At 38.7% G+C, this 19,369-nt stretch overlaps 1 protein-coding gene across 4 annotated transcripts in view; it reads right to left on the bottom strand.

The window, feature by feature from the left end:
• TXNDC16 (thioredoxin domain containing 16) overlaps window positions 1-19,369 on the bottom strand; it is a 111,917-nt gene that overhangs the window by 90,331 nt on the left and 2,217 nt on the right. For 3 of the 4 annotated variants that reach the window (XM_079913220.1, XM_079913223.1, XM_079913221.1), the window contains exons 2-6: window positions 14,418-14,536; window positions 13,514-13,814; window positions 12,435-12,517; window positions 7,241-7,314; window positions 6,343-6,417 (exon numbers count right to left, since the gene is read on the bottom strand). In XM_079913220.1, coding sequence (XP_079769346.1) covers window positions 6,343-6,417; window positions 7,241-7,314; window positions 12,435-12,517; window positions 13,514-13,691 — 410 coding nt within the window. In that variant the 5' untranslated portion in view covers window positions 13,692-13,814; window positions 14,418-14,536. The remainder of the gene's footprint in view (window positions 1-6,342; window positions 6,418-7,240; window positions 7,315-12,434; window positions 12,518-13,513; window positions 13,815-14,417; window positions 14,537-19,369) is intronic. The other variant, XM_079913222.1, reaches the window with a different exon arrangement.

Raw genomic sequence — 19,369 nt, 5'->3', positions numbered from 1 at the left:
CTAAAATAACTTATAAATTTAATGACAGCAGGATTTAGTCAGGGAGAGGAAGAAACCAGACAAGCTAATTTTGAATGTCACATGTAAACAGAACAAAAATGCAATTCTAGAAACAGAAACATGAAGGGGCCTGGACCTTTCAGATATTACAATACATTATAAAGCCTCAGTAATTAAAGCAACAGTACTAGTAAAAAAAAAATAGATTAATGAAACAGAAAGTCCAAAGTAGACCCCAATATATATGAGCGTTTAGTATAAAAAAATCACACCTTGAAAACTGAGATTAATTTCAGTTGTGTTGGGACAATTATTTAGCCACCTGACTAATATACTGCTCATACTATTTACCTAGTTAAATTCCATACAAAGCAAAGATTTAAATGTTAAATTGAACAGTTAAAACATTGAGAAGAAATACACCTACATAAATAGAGTCTGATCTTTGACAAAAGAGCAAAAGCAGTTTAATGGAGAAAGGCTCCTCTTTTCAAAAAAGGGGCTGAAACAACTGGACATTCACATGCAAATAAGTGAATCGAGACACTGACTTTACACCTTTCATAAAAATTAACTCAAAATGGATCATAGACCTAAATGTAAAACATAGAAGAAAATCTTGGTGACCTTGGATTTGGCAATGAATTTTTAGACACAACACCAAAAGCATGATCCATGAAAGAAAAAAAATTGTAAAGTTGGATTTTATTATTATTAAAAACTTCTGCTCTGCAAAAGACACCATTAAGAGAATGAAGAAACAAGCCACAGACTGGGAGAAAATATTTGCAAAACATATAGCTGATAAAGGACTTGTATCCAAAATATATAGAAGAACTCTTAAACTCAACAATGAGAAAAAAAAAAAAACATTTAAAATATGGGCAAAAGATCTGACGGATACCCCACCAAAGAAAATATACAAACAGCAAATAAGCATACTAAAAGATGCTCAATATCCTTTGTCCTTAGGAAGCTGTAAATTAAAACAATGAGATACCACTACACACCTATTAGAATAGCTACAGTTAAAAAAAAAAATTAACAATAACATATGTTGGCAAGAATGTAGAGCAACAGGAACTCATTCAATGTAGGTGGTAATGCAAAATGATACAGCCACTTTGGAAGACAGTTTAGCAGTTTCTTACAAAGCTAAACATAGTCTTACCATATGATCCAGAAATCACACCCCTAAGTATTTGCCCATATGAGTTGAAAAACTACATCAATACAAAAAAACCTACGCATGAACTTTATAGTAACTTTAATCATGATTGTCAAAACTTGGAAGCAACCAAGATGTCCTTCAACAGGTGAATAGAAAAACAGTGATACATCCATACAATGGAATATTATTCAGCAATAAAAAGAAATGAGCTATCAAACCATGAAAAGACATGGAGGAACCTTAAAAGCATATTGCTAATTAGAAGCAGCAGCCAATCTGAAAAGGCTACATGCTATATGATTCTGAAAACGAGCCCCCACTAAAACCAAGTCCCCCTGCCAAGGTGATGATTAAGCTCTCTCTCCAAAACTTTATTCCCTTTCTTGTCCCCTCTGACTTCAACCCTGTGCTAACTGAACAGTAATCAACCAGAGTCAGATGACTAAAACTGCTATTGTCGACAACATTTAGTGCATTAATGTACTAAAATTGCTGTGGTTCATAACTTATTGTTAATGTACAGACACAAGTTGCTTCTCCAGGGCAGGATGAGCTAACAGACCCCCCCTAGGGTCATGGACCACCAGACCAGATGCTAATAAACCATAGGTATCCTGACTCCTGAAACTACAATTAGGAAATGTCACAGAAATGTCACTAGACAATGATTAATCCCAGCTCCTTTGTTCTTTCCCTTTAAAAACCCCCTAACTCAAAGACCAAGCTGGAGTGGATCTGAGTCACCCACTCCCTTGCTTGGCGCCCTGCAGTAAACCCTTACTTTGCTGCCCTTACTTTGCTGCAAACACCTGCTGTCAGAGTTTGGCTTTCTGTGAAACTGACACACGAGCTCTTTTTCTGGGTTACAATTCCAACTATATGACACTCAAAAAAGGCAAAACTATAGAGACAGTGAAAAGATCAGTGGTTGGGGAGTGGAAGGGAAGGATGAATAGGTGGAGCACAGGGTATTTTCAGGGCAGTGAAACGATTCTGTTTGCTACTATAATGGTGGATACATGTCATCATACATTTGTCAAAACTCATAGAACTGTACATCACAGAGTGAACCCTAACATAAACTATGCACTTCGGTTAATAATAATGTGTCAGTATTGATTCATCAATTGTAACAAATGTACCACACCAATGCAAAATGTTAACAGAGGAAACAGTACAGAGGAGAAAGGAGGAATTCTCTGGACTATCTGTTCAATTTTCTGTAATCCTAAAACTGCTCTATAAAACAGTCTTAATTTCTTTAAGTGAAGTCCTTTGTAACAAGAGCATAAGGGAGACCTTGGTACAACTTAAAATCCAGAAGTCAAAAGAAAAAAGATAAATTTGATCTGATGATATTTAAAAGAACAAAAAAGGGAAATTCAAAAGATAAATGACAAACAGGAAAATGTACAATTTGTGTCTCCTTTATATAAAGAGAGCACCTAGAAATTAATAAGAATAAAAGTTCAAAACATGATAGAGGACTTCCCTCGTGGCTCAGTGGTTAAGAATCCGCCTGCCAATGCAGGGGACATGGGTTTGAGCCTTGGTCCAGGAAGATCCCACGTGCTGCGGAGCAACTAAGCCCGTGCGCCACAACTACTGAGCCTGTGCTCTAGAGCCTGTGAGCCACAACTACTGAAGCCCAAGTGCCACAACTACTGAAGCCCACGTGCCTAGAGTCCGTGCTCTGCAACAAGAGAAGCCACCGCAGTGAGAAGCCCCCGCTCCCCACAACTAGAGAAAGCCTGCACACAGCAACGAAGACCCAACATAGCCATAAATAAATAAAAGAAATAACCAGCTCTAGGACAAAATCACCCTTTAAAAAAAAATGATAGAAAAGTGGGCAAAAGATATCAAGCAACAGTTCAGTTCCATTTCTAGGAATAGTATACAACTGAAAAGAGTACAAGGGAGGAACTGCTTGCCAGGAACTGGGTATTTCAAACTGATGTTTTTAGCACAAAGAAGTAGGGTGACGGCTTGAGAGGCATTTTTTTCCTCGTGGCAATTTGCAAGGTACAGCTATGATATGGCATACTATTTAGCACAGTTCTTCAAGATTCTAAATATCATTACTGAAAATTTTTGTAAAATACTGTATTCCACAAGTCAGTTTTCTTACATTTGAAACAAAAATGAGGGCATTGCCTCTCTGGAATTCTACCTCCTTGACATTTGTGTTTTCCTGCTCAGTTTCTTCTTCCTTTATATGTTGGTGTTATCCTAGGATGCTCCCTAGATGACCTACATGTTGACAACACTCCCCAGGGGTGCAAATTCCTACAGCTGCCTACTCAAGACTCAGGTAAGATGGGCATCCAACTTGTTAAAGTAGACTCATTTTCTCCTGTAAATTTGCTCTTCATCCTTGCCTACTTCAGATGGTGATCAGATCAGATGTGGGGTAGAGTGAGATGGGAAGGAAGGAAAAGAAGAGATCAGGGATTAATCAAATTAATCGTTACCAAGCCCGGTTCATTTTACCTCCTAAGAATTAAAAAGAAAACCCCCTCTTTGCTATCTTTACTTCCCTAGATTGCACAATAGCCACACAATGGTGTCTACATGTGCTTGGACCCCACAGATTTGTCTCTCACCCACCAGAAAGAGCCCTCAAGTGCTACTCTGATCACATCACTTATCTGCCTACAACCCTGCAGTTGAGCAATCAGGTGTTGAAGTGGTCACTTAGGACAGAGAGCCAAACTAAAAGTAACAACCAAGCCTTTATTCACTTACTGCGACAGTGCAAGCAAGAGGCAAAAGGAGAGGCACAGCCTCCACGATGTTCCGTTCCCATCCCCCGCCACTGAACAGCTCCAGGCCGGGGCCAGTGGGCGTGGGAATCATCTCATTCCAAGAAGGCTCCTGCCTCTTTATGGACCCGTGGAATGGTGGGGGGACTGAGCAGGTGAAGGGCGAGGAGAAGAAAAGTACAGAGTTAAAGCAGAGAAAGTGTTTAGCCAAAGACCTGTGATAAGGAGGTCTTGGCAAAGCACCTGGAAGGTGCCTCAGGCCACGTCCCTGATAATGAGGCCCCAAATGGAGACACCTGGGACTAAAGGCCAGTCTGGTCAGAAGGATGGGAGAGGGAGGGGTCCGAGGGATTGGGAAGGGGAGGGGTCTGAGTCCTGGACCTCAATTTTCTCTAGAAAACTGCAATGCTCTGGCTGTGCACCAGTCTGGTGTGGGAGAGCACCTTTCCCCTATGAGGCCTGCTGGGCAAAGCTTGTAATTGCCCGTGGTTGGGTCTGAAAGATCACACAAGGATTCTGGCCCAGAGCTGGCCTCCTCACCCTTCAGGGGCTACCCCAAAGCCTAAACTTCTTCACGTGGTAAACAAAGATCCCTTCCTCTGACCCCATGCCAACTTCTCTGCTCTCACCTCCTGCTTCACATTTCAGACTCCAGTAAAAACTACCCTCTCCAAACTGTCCTAACCTCCCTGCCTGGGCTCACAGTTTCCCCTGCTTCTTCCACCTTCCATTTCTTCACCGGGCAAACCCCCGCTTATCCTTTAAGACTCATCCCAGGTGCCACCTCCTTCAGGAAGGCTTCTTAACAAACATCCACCCTCATTCTAGACACAAGGAACTATTCACTACCCTGTGGACATATGCAGACGTACTTCTACTATTTCACTTCCTACATATTTTCTGTTTACATATCTGTCTCTGCAACAAAACATTAAATTCTTAGAGAACAGAGCCACATCTTACGCTGTCTTGCATCTCCAGTGCCTTACAAGTGTCTGGCACATAGCAGGAACGTGGGGAATACTCTATTTGTGGAATTAGTGTTCTATAAATCAGCATTAGTACAGCACAAGGAATAGGACACCATGGCAGGATTGAATGACACAAGCCCCACAGGATACCCAGTTCAGGTAACAGCGTCCTCTCCACATCTAAGGCCCAGTTGTTTCGAAACCACCTTGTCATCAGGCTGCCCAGCATGGACCTGCCGCTCCAGGATTTGCTGTCAGACTTGTCAAAGACAACCTTAGTCTCCCCTCCCTCATCCCTTAAAGAATCTTCTTTCTCTGATTCTTCACCCTTGTTTCTGGGTCAAAGACATTCATTGGGTATCCACTGTAAAAAGCATAAACGAGTAAGCTTCCTGAGAACAAATATATCTATGACTTGGACTTTTTGCTAAGCTTTTCATGACCCTCACTCTCAAGATAGCCACCCCTTCTCTATCCCAGGAAAGGGCTTCCAAGGCAGCCCAACAGGTCTTTGGAATTCCTTCTTCAAAAGGCCATCTTTCATGCCTTACAACTGGCTGCTCAGTCCACAGGCCTCAGGGTCCATGGTTGGCCAGGATTTCTAAAGACTGTTATTAATATATTATTAGTACTGGAACATGTGATAACCACAACTTGTCACCTATCAAGTTTAGAGTTTCCTGTAACTTAACTTTCACACCATTTTTGCGAGAATCAGGTAGAAGAAGAAGGGGAAGATGGGAGCCACACAGAAAACAGAGATAGTCAAGGTCAGCAAAGGTCTCAGCAAACGTTAATTTGGAAAAGTCCCTGTAAACTCGTGTCCTGAAAAAGTCATAGCTTCTAGCTCTGTTACCAAAGATACTATTACTTCATTTGAGGAGAGACTGCAGGAGTGGACCCAGGTAGGGCTGAATCCCAGGCCTAAAGATTCCATGCCAGGCAAGTTAAATTAGATTCACTCTCTCTCAATAAACATTCAGCGCGTGCTGGGAACACCTGAAATGTTTCTGCACGTACTGAGCAGGAACGGAGCTACAGACTCCGGAAAAAAAAAAAAAAAAAAATCAGGCTGGGGTGAAAAGGAGGCTAGATACTTCAAAAACCCTAGTGAGAATAGCAAAGATGAGCTTCTGTCCTGGTAACATCCTCACTCCACAGACAGAATCAAAGGCAAGAGCGATTGTATGAGCCAGGTGGCCGTGCTGTGCCACCTCCTACTTTTATACAGAATATCTCCATGTTTCTGTATCCTCTGCCATTCAAGACATTTTAGATCCTCTGTGTGGGAAGACAGACCAGCAATATGTGTGAAACTGATGCTTACAAGTATAATGCTAAGACCCTAAAATATTGTAATGGACTGTGGTTGTCTAAAATGAAATCAACAGATAAATAACAAGTGAGTAAGTAAATGGGTATCCCCTGTACTTACAAGAGAACATGAGCAACGATGGCATCCACATCGAACAAGGTATCGGTTGGGAATTCTCTGAGTAAAATGTGACCCCTGCAAAAAGTTTTAAAAAGCATTACAGAAATATTTCCTTAGCATTCAATTCACTTGTCTCTCTAACACACCAGGCTGGAAGCTCTGGCAGTTCTTGGAGCCTGTGTCTTATCCACTAGCCGATATACCTACCAGAGTGCTGGCCATGATACACACTCAAATATTTACTGAACACACAGGCACAGATACACTGACTTTGAAAAGCTTAGGCCCTGGACCTGGCAAAAAGACTGGGAAGCAACAGGAGTCCCAACCAGGCTTCCTCCCAGCACACACACATTCCCCAGATGGGCTGGGAAGGAGACAAGCAGGAGACAGAAAGAAGGGTCCTCAGCAGTAGGTCCCTGAGGAGACAGGATCTCTCCCCACTTCCTAGGCCAAATCCCAAGAGTGTGAGGAAAGGATTTTGAGAAAACTCAGATTAGCAGACCCAAGTAACGGAGGAATCCATAACCTGGACATCTGCAGATTCCTCAAAAATAAAGTACATTTATTTCCCACCCGAATATGGACCTGACATACCTACTTAGAACACTAAATCTGCTAAGTGCTTACTTACCAGGCCTTTGCCGTCAGAGCTTACATAAGATTCTCATTTAATATCCAAAACAATCCTGTGAGGTAGGTATTAATCTTCTCAATTTACAGATTAGGAAGCAAAGTGGAGGTAACAAATCTATTAGTTAGACTTCTTGCTAAGCTTCATATGACCCCTACTACATACACCTTTATTCTGGCCTAGTGATATTGTGTATACTTGAATATTCTAGAAGTGTAGCTTTATGTTTGTCCATCTGAGCCAAAAAAACTAAAAATAGTTTACCTGAATAAATATGCTTTCATCACATTCTTTTCGCTTCCACAGTACCTCGATGTTTCTTCTGTGACGCAATTAACCTTTAAAAGATTATATTTAACGTTTAGAGTACATATCAAAAGGTCAAGTTTCTTGGTTAGGGAAACAGAAAGGAAAATTAAACATTACAGTTTGTCTCCACATCAAATTTCTTTTTTACTTTTCTTTCTGATTTGTATGCTATAATTGCTCACTTATTCAAGTGCTTGAGGTAACCCAGAGAAAGGAACTGTTCCTACACCTAGGAGTTATATTTAATTATACCTAAGATTTAATTCAATCTGATGAACGAAGTAGAAGGTAATGAGGTAGGAAAGGAAGGAAACAATTAAGGCAGGACAAGAAAATCATGAGCAAAAGCCAGGAAGCACAGAACTGGTGCTAAGTTGGGACCACGAAAGCATCTCAGTAGCTGGAGCACAGGTATAACAGATATTGCTGGCTCCTAACCCCAAATCCATCCTATCCTTTTGCGTCACTAACAGAATTTCATTAAAAGCAAGTGCCCCATTAAAAGACTTTTCCAGACTCCCCCAACAGCTAAGGCTGGCTAAATGATGTTAGGAGAAGTCACTGGTTTGGGATGCCTAGAAGGATCTTAAAAGGGGGTTGAGTGGTAAGATACTCTTGCTCTTCCCACTTCTTCCTGACAAAAAAAACCTGACAAGATAGGTAGGCACCAGCAGTCATCATGGACCATAAGGCATCTTTAAAGAAGAAACCTTTGCTAAGGATGGTGCAACAGAAAGAATGAACCTGAGTCCCTGATGATGTTAGAGAAGCCACAACAGCCCTTGATAGCTTACAATCAGGACTCTATGTGAAAAACATAAGGCCAATCCTGGCAGCAACATGGAGATACAATGGAAGACATGAGAGCACAAAGGCAAGGAAGCCGGTTAATGGTGTATCCCATTCGTACAGGTCAGGGATGACTGGGACCTGTAGTAAAGCAGAAAAGGACAGAAGAGATTCAAGCGACTTTCCACAAATACAGTAAGTAAAACTAGGGAGAAGACTGAGCGTGTAATATGCAACATGGGATAGATGGGGGAAGGCAAGAGATAAAGAGGATGAAGAGGTTTTTAGATGGGGCAAGTGGGTAGCCACCGACATAACTTACCAAAACTAAGTCTGGAAGAAGAACAGTTAGTATTTTGTTTTGGATTTTGTTAAGTTAGGGTTTTTTTAGATGAGGCTTTTTTGTTTTTGCTGTTCAAGTTAATTTTAACAGAGTTTGAGAAAGCAGAGTGACAAGTGGGAAAGCTACATTTGTTTTATAGAAAAAAGCTACTAAAAGAGAACCGATACTCAAAAAAGATATGAGGAATAGAGAATTCGAATTAAAAGAGTACGGTCATAACCAAAAGCAGTGAATTTTAGTGTATGTAGTTTTTTTTTTTTTTTAATTTTTAGAAGTCAGAGCATAGGGGATGGTTGGTATTATGACGACAGATTTATCCATTCATCCGCTCAACACACATTTGAACACCTACCATATGTTAGTCACTGTTCTCATCACTAGGAGTACAGTTAAGTTCCAAATTAAAATGTTTATCTTTAGAACTTACATTCTAAAAGTAGAGACGGACCATTAAAAAAAAAACTAATTAGTATGCAATGTTAAGGGCTATAAAGAAAAAAGCACTATTAAAGGGATAGTACATGACCGAACATTTTAGATAAGTCATCAAAGAAGACTTCTCTGAGGAGGTGACATTTGCACAAAGAACCGAAGTAATGGAGTGATGCATACAAATATACAAATATGTGGAAGAGATGAGTTCTAAGCAGAGGAGAAAATACCTGCAAAGGCCTTACGGAAATACACACCTAGAAGGTCCAAGTAAGAGAAAGATGACTAGCATGTGTCAGGAACAAGCTGAGCAAGGTGGAAGAACAGAAAATGAGATTAGAGGAATTAAATGTCCAAAGAGGAGTTTCCATGTTAGTATAACTGTAATGGGAAGCCTTTCTGAGAGAGCAGCAATGTGATCTGACTTACATGTGGAGAAGGGTTCAGTGAGATAAGAGTGAAAGGAGAAAGGCCAAATAGGAGGCTTGTGGTTTCCCAGAGGAGAAGTGAGGACAGTTTAGACAAGGGCAGGGGGGTAAAAGTGAAGGTACAGGAAGTGGTCAGATGTGAAAAGTTTTGATAGCAGAACTTGAAGGACTTAATGATGGATTGGTTATGACAGAAAGGATGACAAAGGTTTTTTGTTTAAAAATCTACATTGATACAGTAATATAGTCATACCAGCTTTCTTTTTGGTTATTATTTGCAGATATATATATTTTTTCCTTCATTTGCTTTAAGGATTTCTAAAGCCTTTATTTTAAGATGCATTTCTAAATAGCTTACAATTAGGTTTGGTTATTGTTCCCAGCCTGAGAATATTTTTCTTAACTGGAACACTTAGTCCATTTATATTTTAGTGTTTTCTTCACCTATGTCAGTCTCCTGAAATCTTAACTTTTGAAGACAATCTCAAAATGCTACTTTTTGTGAAGTCTTTCCCAATACCATAATATGACCTTCCACCTTGATGATCATGTAAGATTTCTTTCTTTTAAACCTCTACAGCATTTTATTTGTATCTCTTATTATAATGACCAAGTTCTGCTAGTTATTAAAATGGTCTATGGGAATTCCCTGGCGGTCCCGTGGTTGGGACTCCTCACTTTCACTGCCAAGGGCCCAGGTTCAACCCCTAGTTGGGGAACTAAGATTCTTACAACCTGTGCAGCGCGGCCAAAAAAGAAAAAAGTCTGTGAATGTGTTTTATCGCCCCATTTTGGATATATACTCTCCAAAGAAAGAGACTGGGGTCTTAGCCATTTTGCTATCCAATAAAAGACTAAATATAGCAAGCTCGTTTCAATCTCATAAACAGTACTGAGTATCTACTATGCACCAGGGACTGAGCTAGGTACTCAATATAGGTCTATCTCTTTCACCCAGTCTCCTTTCCACATAGCTTAAGAGTCCTCAACTGTAAAAGCTTTACAAACTGTTAGTTCATAAAGGTAACCCCTGGGCATGAACCTTAATATTCTACTCTAGTTACTAGACACACAGTTACTAGTTACTAGTTTATTAGTTACTAGATAACAGCATGACTATCCTTTTAGAGTATCATACCAACCTAGCATTTTGTTTCTAAATTTCAATTTTGATTTTTATTCAAAGCTCCTTAAAGATGAGTGCCATTATCATTCCAGAGTATAAACAGTGATTCAAAGTTAACTGAGACCTCTATACAAAACAGAATTGACATTAAAAAAGAGGTTTTTGAGGTATATAAACATGATATAATAAGAAATATATATTTGGTCTTTGCCCCTTGTTCCTAACACAGAGCTCCTAAAACCCTGTAATTTCCTGCATGATAGAGTGCCAGGAGTATCTTTTCTTCTAATATTTGGTCTTTAACCTGAAATATAAGAGCTTCTGAAACCCTTGGAATCTCTGGGAGTGATAAGAGTGTCTGTTTGCATGCTAATGAGATGACTGGTGGCTGGGGGCCCCTAGACAGCTTCAAGATGGGGGCTGGTTACCAGCAAGACAAGGGAAAGATCAGAGGGTGGGAACTTTCAGCCCCACCTCCCCACCTTAGGGCTGGAGATGGAGTTAATCAGCAATGGCCAATGATTTGACCAATCATGCCTACATAACAACCTCCATAAAACCCCTAAACTACAGGGTGTGGAGAGCTTCCAGTGAACACATCCAAGTACAGGAGGATGACGCACCCCAGACCACACGGGGATAGAAGCTCCTGCACTTGAGACTCTTCCAGATGTTGCCCCGCACATCTCTTCCATTTGGCTGTTCCTGACATATCCTTTACAAGAAGTCAGTAATAGTAAGTAAAGTCTTTCCCTGAGTTCTGTGAGACATTATGGACAATTATGGAACCTGAGGAGGGGGTTGTGAGAACCGCCATTTGGAGCCAAGTCCTACAGAAGTCCTAGGGAGCCTGGGGACCCACTCACTCCTTGTGACTGACATCTGAAGTGAGGGGCATCTCATAGGACTGGGCCCTTAACCTGTGGGGTCTGTGCTAATTCTGGGTTGTTAGTGTCAGAACTGCTTCATATGAAAAACACACATCTGGTGTCAGAAGTGTTCTGTGGTGAGAGTGAACAGTTTCCCTTTAAAAGTCACAGTTAACTTTTCTATGCTTCCTGCCCTGGGAACTCTAGCTTCAGGGACAGGAACTCTAGCCCCAAGAGGGACAGTAGCCATCTCTCAAAGGAGGAAGGCTAATGAACTAAGAAAGAATAAATGTACACAGAAAGTCAGGGAGACACTAATCTGAAAGAATTTAATAATCACTGGGTTACTAATCATTCCGTTTTCTGAGGTACAAATTCTATGTTTAAACTAAATGAAAGGCTCCTGTAGCTATCTAAACCATGATGCATGTGGAAATTTTCCATAATACTCCATGGCAAGTTCAAACACTTTTTGAGAAAAAAATTAAGTATGTAATTTCAAATTAGGTTGTTTTGCACAGGCTCTGGACGCACAGGCTCAGCGGCCATGTCTCACGGGCCCAGCCGCTCGGTGGCATGTGGGATCTTCCCGGACCGGGGCACGAACCCATGTCCCCTGCGTTGGCAAGCGGACTCTCAACCACTGAGCCACCAGGGAAGTCCCAAATTAGGTTGTTTTAACTTTTTTCTAAAAATAAATATGAGAACCCACAACATAAGCAATTATAAAGACTTAGAAGAATAGGAAAGAAAAAAAAAACACTTGAATTACTTCAATTTTGGTACCTCAGTTTGTGTTAACAGAAAAATTTTAATAGCTAAATTATGGACATCTATTATATTTGTCAGGCAAAAAAAAAAAAAACTTAAATAAAAGATTGAAAAAATAAATGACACCATAGCCCCAATAGAATGGTTTACAAAATAAAGTTCTAAGTTCCAGAATTTGAAGTAGCTTTTTTTCCCCTGTATTTATAATTTATACAATAATCTGGAATTAACTATACTTCTGTTTATTCTTATGAAAAAAAAGGTAGAAAAAATATTTTTCCAGTTTGGAAAAAGATGTGAAACAATGTAGTATTTTTAGATACTCAGTCTTAGGTCACACAGTTGTAAAATGTTTGTCACTAGTAATTTATTAACATAAATATCTTTCTACCTTTGTGACTGAAATTCCATAGTCCTGGAGAGGTTTATCAGCCTCATTCAGTTCTTCAAGAAATACAGAGGTACTTGGAGAATCTAAAATAAGAAATGTTTTATGAATGTTTTATGACTTGCCCCTTAGGAAAGATGAATTTTTAAAATTAAAGCCCAAAGCTGCAAACTGAAAAAGAAATATATTAGTTTGCCCAACTAGTATGCAACAACAAATAATCAAGTAACTAAATGAACCTAGTTACATATTCTTGTACCCTTATTTCCTATTGCCTCATTACTCTTATTTCTAATATTTTTATCATGACATATTTTCACTTTGTAAGTGACCTTAAAAGCTTTCTAAACATAAACTGGATAAATGTTTAATTTAAATGGCACATTTGGCGTTACTTTTCCAAGTTTAATACTATATACACAACACACAGGTACAAAATTTTCAAAATGATTTTAAAATACCATTTTCAAATCACAATTATAATAAGGGAGCCAACAAAAATATGAATTCACTTCATTTACTAATTCCAAGAATAGTATTTTTTAAGGCACAAAACAACTTAAATGGAACCATGATAATGATAAGTTATGTTCAATAGTTATATTAATCAATTCAGTATAATTAATGGTACAGCTAAAGCAGAGTATTAAACTAAGGCATTACTAATACTATATTTAAAGTTTGAAAACACTTTTAAAATATTTACATGCTAAAAATATCCAAAAGTTTACTTTCAGAAATGATGATGAAATTCAGATATTATTAACAGCTAATTCTTATCTAGTATTTACTATGGACTAAGCACATGAGTAAAGTCACTTAATCCTCACAATAAATTTATGAAGCACACACTATTTCCTCATTATGGATGACAAAAAAGACACGTGGAGAGGCTAAGTGACTCAACCAAGGTCACACAGCAGGTCAAGTGGCAAAGTCAGGATTGAAACCCAGGCAGGCATATTACAGTAGCAGCGTTAAAGCACATATTATTAATCCTGATAATAAATTCTTCCTAGCATATTGATTAAACAGCAATAGAAACATCACAAAAATCATATTAGAATATAAAAAATACTTACCAGCTTGACAAAAATAAGCTAAGGTAGCTTTTCCTGGTTGCAATGTACTGAAGAATTTCTGAGGACTCAGCTCTGGTAGAGAGTCTACTGCTGACATATAAAAAATGCACATCATGACAAAAGAGATGCCAACTCTAAGTACACTGAAACTGGAAGACATCATCAGCTGTGGCTGCATATGGGCAGGAGAGTCAATTTTGTTCACTGCTGTGTTCTGTTGCCCAGGACAATACCTGGCAAGAGTAGGCGTTCAACAGAGTTTTTCTGAATGAATTCATTAAATAAATGAATGAAGTAAAATCTGCAAAAAGAATAATATAAGGCATTACTTCCATGTTTGATTTTACTAATACTTTACTATTTCCTTCTAGTAAAAACATTAGAGGGGATGATATATAATGACATTGATTTAATAATACTATGAATTTTTGATACTTGCAAAAGATATCAAAGATATCTGGAAAATGCAATACTAAGTATGTTAAGATTAATAGATATTTATGGTGTATGCTAAGCTGTCATTTTTAGGGATTCTAAAATTAATTTTCAAACATTATCCAATCCATTTATTTTAAACTGGGTATTTTATCTTTCTCTACCTAGAGTAGATGTACAATTAATACTCAAATAGCAATTAAAACCACTAACGTGGGAATTGAGAGCCAAAATATATGTCTACTACGTTTACATTCTTTTTACTTTAAATCCCCTAGAAGATATCTATTAAAACTATTTAAGAACATTCCTTCTTAATATACATTTAGTAATTCCTAAGACTTAGATTTATTTAAACAGTTTAGAAATTCAAATATCTTTTTCAACTCATATTTTAATTCAATTCTATTTTCTGAACTCAGATTTGCTCTAGATATTATCATCTCATCTTCTTTCATGCTGTACTTACTCCCATGCTGTCCTCTGTATCTGCTGTCAATTATCTTTGTCTTATACTTTTGCTACTTTCAAATTTCTTTTGAACAATTTCTTCTTTCAGGAAGCTTTTCTACTGATGATATATATTATCTACATTTAAAAGAAGATAGTTTAGGAAAATTAATTTTTATATTAAACATCGCACTTCTAGAGGTAAAGATATACCCACAGGTATAGGTGAGAATTTTGTTTTAATTTTAATTTCAAATAGAACCCTTATCTTTTTTTTTTTTTTTTTTTTTTTTCTGTACGCGAGCCTCTCACTGTTGTGGCCTCTCCCCATTGTGGAGCACAGGCTCCGGACGCACGGGCTCAGCAGCCATGGCTCACGGGCCCAGCCGCTCCGCGGCATGTGGGATCTTCCCGGACCGGGGCACAAACCCGTGTCCCCTGCATCGGCAGGCGGACTCTCAACCACTGCGCCACCAGGGAAGCCCGAACCCTTATCTTTTAAACAAAGATCACTATGTCAAAACAGGAGACAGGAGAATATAGCAAGAATTACTCATAAGGATAGGAGTGGAACTTTTCAGTAAAGAAATGATTAAAGAATAAAAAATTTAGGAAAAAATCATACTAAATTAGACACCTACCATTTCAATGGTCATGAAAGACCATTAACTCTTCAATTTAGCATTTCAGGGGTAATGAGAAAAAATTTACTCTTCAATTTATTGTACAATAGAATTGATAAACTGAAACTCCATAGACTCTGGTCTTTCGATACTATCAAAAAGCGTATAATAACTCTCCGTAAGGAACAGGTATTCCTAAAACAGGAGCTAATTACTTATTGATTACTTCCTAATAATTCTTTTCACTAGAACTAGTTTATATCAAGCAGTGAACAAATTTGCCATCAACTTTTAATAATGAGCCAAGAGTTCAAAAACTCAAGGAGAATGAGGAGTGAGGACTGAGAGAGGTATATAAAAAGTAATTTTAATAATATAATTAAGAGGTATCCTTGACATTAAAATATTATACATTAAATCTATTTTAAACCAGCATATTTTAAAGCCACTTTATATTAATGAAAATGGTATAAAATGAGTCATCCAATATTTTCCTTATATTCTGAGGGAGAGATGCATGCATCCTGAGGCCGAAAGAATATAACATGTTACTGTATGAAATAACTCCAACCTAATTAAAAGGATAAACATTTAAGTAAAAGCACAAATGAGAAATCCAAGTATAAATATCTTTTTTCCTGGCCCTGTGGTTACAATTCAGTCATTTAAACACTAAATTGGATACTAAAGTTAACATACTCTTTTCACGTAGAATGTATTTGCTAGAACCAAAGGTCTAACCACACACATTCAATGCTTGAATACTTCCCCACACCCACCTCATTGGACAGATTAGATTATCCATATGAACGTACTATGCATTTCGCCAATTAGAGATGTGGGTGATTATTCAGAGATAGGTACTCAGTAGTAACTTTTGCAGTTTTCTCCATCTTTTGGTAAGTTTGATTATTTAAAAAATTACTTAAAGCAGAGAATACTGTGTGGGTCAGCTAGAAACACAGCCTATATGGTCATAAGATACACACTGAATAATGATTTAACCAGATCCGTAACAACCAGAGTTGAGTGGAGTTGAAAGTAAGGGAGCATACAGTCAGGGTGGGAAAAGGGATGAAAGAGAGCTAAATCTTCATTTTTCACGAGACCAAAAGCCAAGTTTATTGGAAATGGAAAGATCAACACCAAAAGAAACTGCGAGGGTTCAAAGTAATTGCCTCTGAGGAACAAGAAATTGGAGGGGGTAAGATACCAAGGGGAATTTTGAAGCCTTCTAGAACTGACTCTTTTAAACAGTGTACCTTTTCACTTTGACTTAAAAAGAAAAAATATTACTTGTATGTAATCAAATCTTCCATAGCGACTACTCATATTAATCCAATCTACCCCTGTGGTGTCACTAAAAAGTGTTCATTTCACATGCATGGTAATTGAAATGCTTTTGCCCAGAGACATGGTCTCCTCATAAAAATAACTTTAAACAAAGAGAAGGCAAGTGTGGATGGGAAATAGTGAGGAAAGAGAACATCTAGCAAGAACAGAGTTAAAAACAAAGCTACAGAGGGTACTTGGTGACTTTTTTCTCTGGTAGTTAGAAAATGGGATAGAGAACAACACTTAATGCTTCAAAATTTAAGTGTCACCACAAAGTGCTGAGTTCCTTGGGAGGAATGTGGCCTTGTTACCTTGGTGTGATGGTTCATCAGTATGGGGTAAACAGTTCCAGTTCTCCTGTCAGCTATACCTAGGATCACACTTAGCTTTCTGCACTTCCCACCACTACTGAAGTTTGAGGCCACCACGTGACTTACCCTGGCCAATAAAATGGGAGCCAAAGTGGCCTGTCTCAGGCAACAGTTTAACAGCTACTGTGTCATATGCCTGCCTTTCTTTTCTTCTGTCATAGTCACTGAAAACACTCAGATGGTGGCTGTTTGTCAGCATGGCTCCCAGATGAAGCACAGCCCAGAGAACCCCCAGCTGGTATGCAATGAGCATATGATATAGGAAGAAATAAACTTCGTTGTCTTAAGCCACTGAGATTGGGGAGTTTTTATTATAGCATAATCTAGTTTATCTTCACTGGTGTACAAACTAGAAGTGAGGTGCTGCCTTAACAAGAACCCCACATACTCGCTCAGGCGCCACGCAGCAGGAAAGCTGTTCTGGGAGTACTCAAGGAAACTCTCCTCAAAGAAACATAGAGACAAGACCTCAACAAATGATCCATGTTAAGGAATAACAAAACATTTGATGAAACTGTCGCTACAGTAAGTTGGAGGTGACAAGTACCTAACGAATTTATGAGCACATGCTAGGTTCACGTGGCTAAAGAACTTATCTATGGCCCTAAGAGAAGAGGCTGGAAGACAGAAATGAGTACTGTGTGATAGTTGCTGTTGATTGTGTTTAACGAGGTATTAAAAGAAAGGTACTCAAAGAAGCACCAACATCCAAAAGACTAAGCTGTTCAAAACTTAAAACAATCCTTAAGCCCCCATGCTTGTAGGGTCCGGAAACAAGCTGACAAAACTGCTCAGCCATGGAAAGAAGCCACATTCTCCAAAGCCAACTTCAGGTGGGGCCAAAGATAATAAAAATGAAAGGATCTCTTGCAGGGCATAAAGCCAAGGACCATAGAGAACTATGCTCCAGGGCATGTGCTAGAATATGAACTGTATGTCACTGGTCCACAATAATGAGATAAACACAGAAAATGCATATAAATGTTTAGAAGCTTTTATAGCAATTTCACACAGTAATATTGTGTCTGTTGCATCTAATTATTTTTAAATTGGGCTAGTCATTCGATGTGTTTTTTCATTTCATTTTTCTTATAATTTAGAGCTCTAGCAATATCTGCCCAGCAAGATTCCAAAATTGCTACAGTCCAGAGTCTGGTATATGTCTTCCATTCTTCTCCTCTCCAAATGGGAACACTAACTATAGTTTATAGTTATCTGTCCCTACACTATGTATTCAACAGGGTGACGGAGACAGATAATTTATAAAGATAGAGACTACAAGAGATTATGGCTACTGGGTACTACTCAGAGATCCCAGACTTTGAGCTTGACAGTGACTGGATGGGATTTAGGGGTTATGTCCACTGAGAAGAGCCAAGGATGAAGTACATGTAGGAAGGAGAATATCTATTGACAAAAAGGGTAGACTGTCCAAATGTTTCTAGTTCTCTACACATGTTAAAATCCTACTCCCCACTTCCTTGAGTTAGGTATGGCCATGACTTGATTTGGCCAATGAAATGTGCAAAGTGAATATGTAACTTCTGGAAGCTTTTAAGAGTTAACATATATGTATCATGAAGCATGACACACTTTTTTCTCTGCTATGATGATTGAAAACACTCAAACCAAGGTCTTCTCTGTTGAACCAAGTCTCAGAAAGAGGACAACATGGGGCAAGGTTCCCAGCCAACTCAGTGTTAACATAAAATAAACCTTACTTTAAATCTCTGAAGATTTAGGGTTGTTATTACAGTATAACCCAACCTAGCCCTATTTGTTTTAGTAACAGCTAAGAGGAGAGTGACTTGAACATAAATACACATCCTAGATTTTTAAAGCAGTATATTTCAAAGAATTCACAAGAAATTGACCCAATTTCACTTTAGAAAGATTCTAAAAGGGAAGATGACTCTTTAAAATACAACTGTTACCACAACCAGTGCCAATACAAAAAGAAAATGAAAGTCATAGGCAAATGTTTGCCTATCCTACACACAGACACCTCACAACTAAGTGCAGACTCTTAACCTTTGGGGCTGGAAGGAGCCCTCAGTTCCTCAGTATAACGCTCCTGGTGGAACTAATCAGAGTCAGTAGGCAAGATGTAACTTTTGCCTGATCCCTAAACTCTAAACAAGTATGCATGCACAGGTCATTTAAAAGTTGGAAAAAATATGTGACATTTAACTAAGGACAAATACAGGAGGATGACAAGCACTGTAAGAATGGATGAGTAAGGCTACAGTACAAAAAGGGCTAAAGCTTGCAAATAAAAAGTTAAAGGCAACAAAAGTTTGTTTTGCTCAGCACCGGAATTCTGAGAAAGCCCCCAAGGGCAATGATGAGGAAGTACTTCAAGAGAAAAACACTGATCATCTTGCTAGTGAGAGGAGGGGGCAAAGATTTGCCTTTCTGCGTAGGTGGAGCAACTGGTGGCCCTCTTCAGCTACAGCAATCACACTTTGGGATTGGGTCCTACATATAATAACACTTGGCAAATGGTTCTGCTTTTAAATGTTTGAAAGAACATTGTGCTAGAGTAATCTGCTCTCTCAAAACAACAATATTCAACCATTGTGTATCTGGACATATTTCCAATTTTAGGTTACCCAGGAGCAAGCTTTTCTAGAAGACCCTTG

The sequence above is a fragment of the Stenella coeruleoalba genome, assembly GCF_951394435.1.
Source record: "Stenella coeruleoalba genome assembly, chromosome: 2".
Taxonomy (NCBI): Eukaryota; Metazoa; Chordata; class Mammalia; order Artiodactyla; family Delphinidae; genus Stenella; species Stenella coeruleoalba.
Note: the sequence above shows the minus strand (reverse complement) of the source record. Positions and strands in the feature narration are given on the sequence as shown.